Below are 11,318 nucleotides of genomic sequence, written 5' to 3'. Positions count from 1 at the left end.
TACTTCTGTACTTTGTCTTTTCATTTCAGAGGGAAATGTGGTACTTTTCCCCCACCACATGTATTTAACAACTATAGTTACTAGACACATTTCAGATTCAGAATATTAATGTTACAATATGATTTTAAGAGTTTCTTGATGACTGCTGGGAAATTCACAAGCTACTCAATAGCAAGTTAATACTGTATTTGTTTTTGTGTAATAATGTGTATTTTTCAATATAAAACCAGCGTATAAAGTGTTTAAAGTCAGCTTGATTGTTACATGTGGCAACATTAAAGTGATGAACACAATAATGTTTTAATAATTATCAAAGGTAATAATAACATATTCATTGGTGTGAAATCACCATTCTTCAACATTTGTTTTAAACTTTCAAGGTAATTTTTCTTTTCTACTCTTTGAATGCTACTCTTTGGACTTTTTCTTGTATTTGTTTTTTGAGATTATTACTTAAACTAAAGTAAGTGATTAGAGTACTTCTTTCAACACTGCAAAAATTAAGAAAAATTTTCCATTTCCTCAAAACAACTGCCTCACATTTAAATATGACCCCCCATTTATGTAGAGCAATGGTGAGCTACTTCAGAACCACTTATTGTTCCTCACGGAAAATAAACATAAAAATATACATTTTCACAGTAACAAAGGGATCTAATTCAGTTGTACAAATTTTATCTTTTCTGACCTTAACCAATCTTTTTTAGACTGTGCTTAATAACATGCATTGAGCATGAAAGGGTTTAAGACGCTGAGTGACCCCTATAGGAAAACCATCCCATAAGTCATGTACCATTTTTTTTTCCATTTAGCAGATGCTTTTATCCAAACGCAACTTACACGTGAGGTACAAGGCAGCAAAAATGTAACTCAAGCAGAAAAGCATCAAAGCAAAGTCCTGTCAGAAAAGTATTTACATTTCACGAGATGCAAGTGCAAGAAAGGAAAGAAAGGACTTTAAAAAAAAATAAAAAATAGATTTAAGTGCATAGGAAGATGCAGAAGAGTTCTGTTTTCAGCAGTTTTTTGAATATTGGGAGTGAAATAGCTGAGCGTTTGCTGAGCAGCATCAAGCATGTACCATAAAAAAGTAAAAAGATTTGATCTAATATTCATAGATGAGATCAGTGTCTGAGAAATCTCAGCTCAAGTGCTGACCACCAGTTATTCACCTGTAGATGTCCATAAATGTCTAATGCCATGTTCAAGAATGTTTTACTAACTTTTTATCACAAAATACAAGCAGCATCAAGCATTTGATTTGTACCAGAGTCGTTATCTCCTTCTTTCCCACTTTTCTCTTTAATACAAAAATACATTTGGTGTCTAGTTCCTTTAACAACAGCTCTGATATTTTTGTTTTTCATCTTCTGTGGATGCAGATCACATCCTCTCATCAGACAATTATCTGTAACATCGAATGACAACACTGGTCCTAATGGTTTATTTGGTATCTCTAATAGCTAATTCTGCTACAGGGATGTTGGGATGGAATGAATGTAGGTTTGCTGCTTCTTTACTTTGAGTGGACCTCAGTGTCAAATTATGCACATGTTTTCTCATAGTAACTGCCAGTCCTGTATATTAAAAAAAATCTTATTCTTTTAGTAAATTCTTAATAATTTCCTTTGATTTGGTGAGTGCTTTCTGGTTAAATGGGCATTCGATCAGTTTCACCTCAGCCAAGATGATGCTCAGCCCAAGTTTGTCGAAAGTCTGCCTGGTACTTCAGTTTTCTCCCAAAATCTTCAGTGACACTAATTTGCTGCTTCATTTACTCGAGAGATGATCTAAAAGAACATGAAAGAAAGTAAAGCAAAACTGTACTACAGATGTGCCGTCTGCTACTTGAGCTTACAAAATGGGAGGATTTTACTCTTATTAAAAATGTCATGTTTTTCAGATTATAGCACAGAGCAACCTGTAATGTAGCTCTCCTGAAGAATTTGGACTGGATCATATCTCTTCACTGGCATGTAAATGTGCTTTTTATTAATGAAATTCCTTTAAAGCAGGCTGCTGCAAACTACAAGTCCTCATACAGTCTGTTTAACTTGGAGAGTGAGTTTTTACTGACATCTAGTGGATCAATGTCTTAATGTGACTGGTTTGTCACATATTCATGTTGCTGAATTGACAGCCCATATTTTTTTCTAATTACTCTATATATTTATGTACATAGGCTTCAAATTTTTCTGTGGTATTGTCCTTTTTTATGAATCTAACACGTATAAAAGAAGCTATGTTTTATGCATATTAATATATTACAGTATTGTAATTTTGTTAAATTACCTATCTAACCATCATGCTACGATCATAAAACTAGTTGTTTTTCCACCACTGGGGTTAAAATATAATGGTGTCTCTTTCGAAAAAGCTAGAGAAGCAGCAATGTGCAAGAATAAACCCATTAAAGAAGAGAATACGTGAACAGAGATAAAGCAATGACTGAAATATGTAGCTGGCAACATGCGGTGGTACCGCTAGATGGCAGCAATGTATATATGAGGCGTCGAGTCTGTTAACAAATTAAAACATGAAGTAGACAAACCGCGTGTTGCCTTTGCAAACATCGGGTGGTTTCCTGCTGATGTCGCTGTCAGAAGTCCAAAATAATTTATTACCAAGAAATTTAGTAAAAACACTGTTATTTGTTCTTTTTATTTGCACCGTCGATAGGTACTCCGCTTAAAACTATTTAGCGTGTCGCATTTTTTAGCAAAAAACAAAAAACAAAAACAAAGATATATTAGTTTTGACCATCATGTAGTGTAAACCCAAAACAAATTACAGGAAAACGAACAGTATCTGATAGAATTAAACATGAGATAAGTTTTTTTAATGTGTTCTTATTTTTCTAAGTAGGAGACTTATTTTTCGTCTCAATGGATCGTTTAAAGGTACGGAAATAAATATATCCGAGAACATGAACGCATCTCCACTTATTTCCGGTCCCGGATGTTTTGGTCCTACTAAGCAGCTGGAGAAATACCGGAGTCAGGAGATGTGTGCCTTCCAAAGTGAAATTATTATAAATGAGCCTTTCCTCAGAAGAAACAAAGCGTTTGTCATGACGATTAGTAGTATTCTGAAATGAATGCCCCATAACCTGTTTTCTAAATGTTTCGAAACAATCACTGAACAACTATGGACGGCATATAGTCTTGACTTTTGTAAAATTGTAAACACTTATATAACATTAACTAGCACGTTCAGTTTTATCCTGCAGGATGCACCGAGAGCTGTATCCCTTCGTAGAGGACAGCTTCAGCCGCTTCCCCTCGCAGAGTAACATTTACGGGCTGTGTCAGGCCGGGGAGCAGGAGCTTTTAGCGGCCACTCTCAAAGGAAAGGTGGTGTGCTTCCGATACCAGGAGCTGCAGCAGAAAATCAGACCTGTGGCCAAGGAAGTTCAGTTCACCTACATACCAGGTAGTCATCTGAAGGCATGGACGTTTACTGGCAGTGCAATGAGGAGAAATTGACCTAAAATGTCCCCATATTATTCCATATACCGTATGTTGGTTGTTATTACCGTCTTCTTTGTCTAGTTGATGCAGAGATTGTATCAATTGATGCCTTCAACAAGTCTCCTCCCAACAGAGGCCTGGTGGTGGGCATCACCTTTATAAAGGTATGTATATCAAAACCTTGGAATCATATCATGTGAATGCAGTATTTTCTACAATCACAGGAACATTGATCTCCTGCAGGATTCTGGCGACAAAGCCACTCCGTTTCTCAATATCTACTGTGATTATGAACCTGGCTCAGAGTTCAACCTGGAGTCTATTGCACGTGAGTAGAACGCATGTGTATGGTGCTCTCTTTAATAGATTTTTGGCATGCTCATGTTAGTGTGTCTCTTTAAACAGAAAGTTGTCTAAATCTGGAGCTGCAGTTTACACCTTTCCAGCTGTACCACACAGAGTAAGTAAATGTCACAATATATTTAATATAGCAATTTGCTCTTCCAAAAACATTAGGTTCACCACTCTGTAAAAGATTGTGGCCTAAAAGTTTAACAACTGTGTTAAACTGTGGTTCTCCGTGCATAATTGCAAAGATAGGGTTCGTAATATATTTATATATAATTAGAGAATCTGGAGAAGTCTTACGTGGAACAAGGCCGTAAACCATATTAAAATGGACTGAGGTGAAGTGTGAGACTGTCCTGTGGTCTGATGAGTCACAATTTGAACTTCTTTTTGGAAAACATGGATGCTGTGCAATCCATATTAAAGAGGAGCTGTACCATCCGACTTGTTATCAGTACTCAGTTCAAAGTCCGCAACTGTGGCACAAGAATGCATTAGTGCATATAGCGAAGCTAAGCTGCACATCAAGCTCATTTCACAAAAGTTAATTTCAATGTATATAATATTATTGGTTCATTATTACTAATGCATTAATGTGTTATCACTTTATTGTTATATCTGGTAATGATGGAGTTGGTTATTTGATGATTGTAACTTTTGAATCTAATAATGACATTGTGAATCATTTACATATAGCTTACTGCTTGATAGCTTGTGAATTTTACAGTGAAGATCAATATTTTGCATTAAACTAAATCTTAAATGTAACAAGTAACTATATAGTTCTGAAAGAAATACAGTATAGTGGAGTAAAAGCACAATATTTGTCTTTGAAATGTAATGAATCAGGATATAAAGTACCAGAAATACATCAAAATTCTACTTAAGTGCAGTACTTAAGTTAATGTACTTAATTACTTTACACCACGGATGCCAAATAACATTCTGCATGTGTTACAACAACATGGCATTGTAGAAAGTTTTCAGGTGCTAAACTGTCCTGCCTGCAATCTTGACCTGTCAGCTGTGGAAAACATTTAATGTGCAATGAAGGGAAAAATAACACAAACCAGCCCCTGAACTGAGAATAAGACAAAAATTTCGATTTCAGGACTAAAGCAATCGATGTCCTCAGTTTCCATACACACAGAGAGTATTGTTAAAGGAAGAGGTGATGCTACACAGTTATACGCATGCTCATGTCCCAACTTTTTGGAAAACGTTGTTGCCATCAAATCCAAAGTCAGCAGATTTTTATTAAAAACTACATCAAATCTCTCAGTTTCAACATTTATTATTTTATCATATTAAAAAAACATGTTTAAATCATTTCTAAATCTTTGCTTTTTCTTATTATTTCGATTTTACTCTGCATCACACCTTTTGATCTCACTGGTCTTATGTCATGTAATATGCAGCTCTGAATTTCTTGCTGTTCTCTGTGTCAGAGTGCAGTATGAAGATGGAGGCAGTGAGACGGTGTTTCTGCTCAGTGGCCATGACCAAAGAATCCACTTGTACAAGGAGGTCAGACTGGTGGAATTGACAGACTGGATTTTTATTGAAACTTAGAAATGTTGATTTATTCCTTTCCTCTTTCTTTTCAGTCTATTTCACCATATGCAAATAAATACAGTGGTTATAAAAAAGAATCACCCCCCTTAGAAGTTTTTACCCCTCATATATTTTTTATAACATTGTATCATTGTCAATTTAATTTGGCATTTGTTTTACAGAAATATTTAAAACCAACTTTTTTAATGGACCAAACCAACTTTTTTCAATGGAAACAGATCTCTGTGTTATTGAACTTAAACAAAAAATATAACTAAAAATAAGTGATGACATAAATATTCACCCCCTGTTTAAAGTACCTCACCTACATTTTAGTTAATGGAGAGCATCTGAGTAAAATGAATGTGTTTAAAGGATTGTAGTATTAATACACCCACACTGGACTCGCAAAAAAATTTATGGCACAGGCCTGGTGGCTAAGTGGGTATAGAGCATCAGGTTGGGATGGGTTCAAACACTGCTTGGGTCGGTCAATTGAGGCAGGTATTTGAGTAAGAACATGAAGTAAGAGCATCACTTCAAACTAAGTTGGATCAAAACACTGCAGAATATTACTGTCAGCATGAGAGGAGGCCACACTAGTCAGAACTTTGATGACAGGTTTACATTTTGTTGTTGGTTAGTATCTCCAGTTGTTATACACCAACTGTATAAAAGGTAACTGGGTTAAAAACAGTTCATTAAGTTTTCTAGGAAACGGTAATTTATGTGATATTCTGTGAAATGCTAGGTATGTTAATTTTCTAGATTTATTGCAATATTGCTCTAAAAAAATTACAAATAATTTTCCAGTGTCATTCAGCTCTAGTTCCGCTGTGATGACCCTTGAAAGGACAAGCCGATCTTGGTAGATCTCTGCATGTGCCATATTCCTTTCATTTCTTAGTGATGAGTTTAACTGATATTTAATGAATTGGAAATGTACCTGTAAACGTCACCAGTGTTCTCTGGTGATCTCCAGTTTACTAACCGTGTGACTTTGGAATTTACCTTCCAAATAGACCATGATTTAATGTTATAAAAAAATAAAAGGTTACTTAAACTTAAAAGAAGGTGATTCTTCTCTATTCCCACTTTATGTGTGTAAATACTTTTATTCAAGGCTCATAAAACAAAACACGGGATTCATTTGTGAAAAGAAGTTTATTTAATTCAGGTGCTTTTGCTCACAGGACCTTTCCCTCTAGTAGATGGAGGTTGCCCAGTTGTCATGGAAACACTGATTTTCATCATTCCTTGATGTTGAATTGAAAGTTGAGCTCTAAAGTTCTGCCATGACCTTGGAAACAGCTGATAACAAGTTACACAACAAAATACGCTGTTTCAATTTGAAAATGTATAGATTTAAAAGGGATGAAAGCCACAGAAGCTCCAGTACAAGGCTTTTTAGCCAATCAAGAGGAATAATAAAGAGCTTTATTTATAAATCTGAACTTTAGAGCATCATTCAGCCAGACTCTCCTGTTTCCAACAGAATGCCTCCCTACACCAGTTTGAAGAGCAGCCAGTGGAGAAGCTCTTCCCTGAACTAAACCAGCTGCCCAGCAAGTTAGTCTGTCTGACTTCAGCTCTCTTTGTTGTTTTTCTGGCTGGTTGTTTGTGGTGAGGGATTGGGTGAATGACATGACTGAGATGATCGACATTGAATAATCAACTTTACTTTATTATGAAATGAAACCCACTATCTTATTTCAAGCTGCAACAATATCATTCAAAAACAAAATATCAAAACTTGCATGTAAGGGTCACACAAAAAAGAGAAATAATTCAACTTTATTTTAGGCAATGAGAGAAAATTCAAGAAAAGACAGTGGAACTGGGAAATCATCAGCATTAAGAGTGACATTTTTTTTCTGCAGGGTTCATATAATATAAAAAAAAAAAAACCCTGAGGGAGTTAAAAGCTGCTAATCTACCTTCGAAACAAATCTTAATAATTTCATTTCTAAACCATTAAATATGCCTCCGTTTATTTTTTGTAGTGTCAAGTCATCAGGCTTTGTGAGAATTGCCTGTGCAGTCAGTGGCGGGAAGGGTGGGAGATTACATCTGTGGTCAGGCAGCCAACACTGTACGCACTGGCACTGAGTTGTTGCCCAGTTTGATGTCAGATCCACTTTTAAAATAAAATTAAGATTAAATTAAGGTAAAACAACAAACATTTTGTGTCAGATAAAATGACATGATGTTTTAACAAAAAGATTCTTAATAAAAATAATGTATCTAATGGTTGGAGTCTGTAAAGGATCTTGTTAAATCAAGTACTTTTCGATAAAACTAAAAAAGAAACGTAGATTAGGTCATGGTGGCGGCAGTACACTGGTGGTTTGTAGCAAGTAATTCATTCCTAACCTTCCATGATGTGTTCCTCTTCCTTCACACAGTGTGCTATGGTTGGATATGTTGTGCATAGCTGGCGGGCGGCGGCTCTCAGCATTTGGCTGCCAGAACGGTTGTGTTGGACTGGCTCTGGTAAACCAGGCCAAACCAGGTGAGTGGAACCAAACAGAGAAAACTGGTTCTCAGCCAACCATGTTCAGACTGGTGTTTTCACTTATTCTGGCTGATTAGTTCTCTGAAGAGTTATAAGTTTACGGAGCTAATGTATGCTGGGAAATATGTGATGTCACTGGATTCAAACACAAAAAAAGGATGATAAAGAAATCTTTTGAGCCCCTGTTACAACTTGAATATTTTCTTTAGTACATCTCTCCCATTGTCTATATTAGTTGTGAATTTTGTCACACGCATAATAAACAACTGGTGTATGTAGACTCAGCGTCCTCTTCTCATCTGTGTGTGCATATGTGTGTGAGGAGTACTCCTCTCACACCAAAGGCAAACCAGAACTGGCCACCTTTGACCCACAAGTTCTGTAAGGGCCTGTGGTCAGAAAGAGCTAAGTATAAATATAAGAAAACTAAACTTTAGCCTCCTAGTTGTAATTTTAATAATTTCTGACAGCAACTTTGCTATGAACAAATATCAGCCCCTCTCCTTATTTCTTATAATTTTGTGTGTGTCTCAGTCGAAACTCCTCTAGATCTTCTAATAAAATCTAACATCAAACAATGAGTCTATCTGAGGTGTATAGTATATTATGGTTAAGGTAATTTTTCATCATTTGACTGCATTTACTTTGCTAAGATTGCACTCAAACGTCAATGCCTTGATGCCATGTACAGAGTGGGAACCAAATATAGGGATCTAATTATCTTGGTAATGTTAAGATTGAGTTTAATATCTAGTCCTAAAAGCTTCTCTGAAGGGAGCTTTAAGAATTGTATCTCTTATTTTATTCATGCTGTTTTTCCATCTTGGGTTTTGTATTACAGTACATGAAACAAAAAGGCGTAGTAATAAATATACTGTAGGACTGTTTCTTTGTGTTTGTTTATATCAGAGGTTTTGCAGAGCTGGAGGTTCCAGTTCGACAGTCCAATCTCTACAGTGCTGCTGTTTCCTCTGAGATGCCAAACTGAGCCTAACCAGCCCACTGGTGAGAAAAGTATGTTACTGGTTCTTTTTTTTACTCTTTCAGAGTCTGCTGTGTACCTCTACATTGTCACTTCACGTTTTCAGGTCCGGAAGTGGAAGGCTACAACCTTCTGGTAACCAGTACTATTGAGATGGCCGTTGTCTACAGGTCAGAAAAAAAAAAAGCTTATATAATAACTTTCTTTTGTGTAGTTTTACTCGGATGAATTCTCTGTTGTCTTTAAGGTTTTTTGTTTGTTTGTTTGTTTTTTAAGAGATGTCCAGGAGTGTGGTTTGTCTCACCCCATGTCCCTGTCAGAGAGTGACCAGTGGGACGCTGTGCTTTGTGCTCTAGTCATCGACCTTGATTTTGACGGGCAGAAGGAGGTGTTGTTAGGAACATATGGACAGGTTTGAGCATCTCTTTACCTTTGCCACTGACTTTATTAATACTACTTTACAGTAAAAAGCTGGTGATATATTTTATATTTTTAATGTCATTAAATCTCAAGGTATTGTAAAAAGCTCAGTAATCTGAAACACTGCATTATTGTTGCGTTTAAGAAGTGTCAAATAGGAATTGAAGACGAGTATTTGCTGCCGTGGATTATACTAAATTGTTATTATACTTAACAGTAACAGCAGAACAGTATGTGGGATTGAGGCAAATCGCACTACACTACAAATGTTGTGCACTATAACAATATGACTCACTGTGATTTTAATAATTTTTTAGACAACAGTAAAACCCTATAGGACAGCTTAAGATACACACGTAATACTTTTATTGTTATGTTAATGGTGGGTTTAGGTTTTTTATGGGGTTTTGGGGGGTGGCTCAGTTGGTATAGTGGCACCCCGCTCTTCCCGACCACATGTCGAAGTGTCTCTGGGCAAGACACACTGAATCCCCAACAGCCCATTCCCAGCCGCTCGGTGCTGGTCACAAGCCCAGGGAGGGTTGCATCAGGTGGGGCATTTGGTGTAAACATGCGGACAAAATGATCCGCTGTGACCCTGAACTCATTGGATAAGTTGTAAGGGGGAAAAAAAAGAGAAAAAGTTGATGGTAAGAAAAAAGAACTTTTGGCTGTGGTAGAGCAGGTTGTCCACACACTGCAGTGTCAATGGGTTAAACACACACACACACTTGGCCACATGCCAAGGTCTTTGTTGACAAGACAAGTAGTAGTACCTTGAATGGTAGCAGTCCAGATGAAATAATTGGACATGTTTTTTTGTTTACCCATGACAGAGAAGTCTCATTGTTTTTCTGCTGCACTTATCTGCAGGAACTTTTGTGTTACAAATTCCATGGGCTCAGTGGATCAGAGGGCCAGTTTCAACTGCAGTGGAGGCGGAGCTTTAAGAGTCCTTTGTTGTCCATCATCTACTTGGACCTGACCGGAGATGGGCTGAGAGAACTGGCTGTCCTCACACTAAAGGGGCTGCACATCTTACAGGTATACTACAGAGATGTGTGTTACTGAGATCCGTGATGCTAACAGAGGCTACAGTGTAGCTTTTCTCAGGGTGAATGTCTCACTGCCGTTGGCCTGCATTAACAGCTAGTTCACCTGCTTCTCCAGTTAAACTCAAAGTTTAGTTTAGAACTGAGAAGGGGTTTGACTTGTGCTGCAGAGATGAGCTAAAACTAAGTATTAAGACTCTACTGGGCACCAGCAGAAATTGCAGAAGAATGTTAAAGACAGTTTAACTTGCCTTTTCTCTTCTCATTAAATACTATTTATCTTGAAAGCTAAAGCTGGAGGGGATCCAGTATGAATTTTTAGTCAGGATATAATGACCAGATACAATTATGTCATTTTCCTAGTATTTTCTCCATTTAAATCACGTTTAGCCTTTGTGTTAATTGACTTGTAACATCACTCTTGGTCATTCAGCGTTGTTGCTGTCATGCAGCCAAAAGTTGCTCGGAAGACCACTGCTGTACCATGTCAAACCCATTGCTCAGAGCTTGTATTTATATATCACTCATTCCCCAAATCTGTCCTACATACTTTACATCTCATTTTATGTTGCACTATTGTACTCTTTTCAGCACAGTCTGACCAGCACTGCTAATGTAGTTCTGGAGCGGCTCGCCCACAGGATGTCGGCAGTGACAGCTGGTTCAGAGCTGGAGTCAGCCAAACCGCTACACACTGAGAAGAAAGATACTCCATTTAAGAAAGAAGAGTGTGCAGCTCAGGCACCACCACATTAAACAAAAGTGTGCATTTCGTTTGTGTGTTTCAGTCCCAGTGGTCCACATTAAGGTGTCTGCCTTATTTAAAGGTGCAATTTCTCCTCAGGGGTCAGTGTTCCAGAAGAATTCAATGACATGATGTATGTGCTGTAGTGTAAGTAGTGTACAGTGATTGCAGGTATTAAACGACACATGGTTGTGTACACAATCGGTTTGTGTTGGGCGTGTATCTCTTCTGT

The 11,318-nt window shown here is 37.2% G+C and overlaps 1 protein-coding gene across 2 annotated transcripts; it reads left to right on the top strand.

The window, feature by feature from the left end:
- The first annotated feature begins 2,959 nt into the window (after positions 1 to 2,959).
- kptn (kaptin (actin binding protein)) lies at positions 2,960 to 11,289 on the top strand. Of its 2 annotated transcripts, none has more exons than XM_067494714.1 (12): positions 2,960 to 3,432; positions 3,552 to 3,634; positions 3,714 to 3,798; positions 3,876 to 3,930; positions 5,267 to 5,345; positions 6,868 to 6,941; positions 7,778 to 7,884; positions 8,797 to 8,892; positions 8,976 to 9,039; positions 9,146 to 9,281; positions 10,163 to 10,333; positions 10,933 to 11,289. In XM_067494714.1, the coding sequence occupies exons 1-12, from the start codon at positions 3,231 to 3,233 to the stop codon at positions 11,095 to 11,097; spliced, it is 1,317 nt and encodes a 438-aa protein (XP_067350815.1). In that variant the 5' UTR covers positions 2,960 to 3,230; the 3' UTR covers positions 11,098 to 11,289. The 2 variants fall into 2 exon arrangements, with proteins under 2 accessions (XP_067350815.1, XP_067350814.1); XM_067494713.1 differs by having other exon boundaries at positions 8,797 to 8,901.
- The last annotated feature ends 29 nt before the right edge of the window (positions 11,290 to 11,318 follow it).

Source organism: Channa argus, chromosome 24, assembly GCF_033026475.1.
Source record: "Channa argus isolate prfri chromosome 24, Channa argus male v1.0, whole genome shotgun sequence".
In the NCBI taxonomy this organism is placed as follows: Eukaryota; Metazoa; Chordata; class Actinopteri; order Anabantiformes; family Channidae; genus Channa; species Channa argus.
The sequence above is the reverse complement of the archived record's forward strand: the minus strand, read 5'-3'. Positions and strand labels throughout refer to the sequence as shown.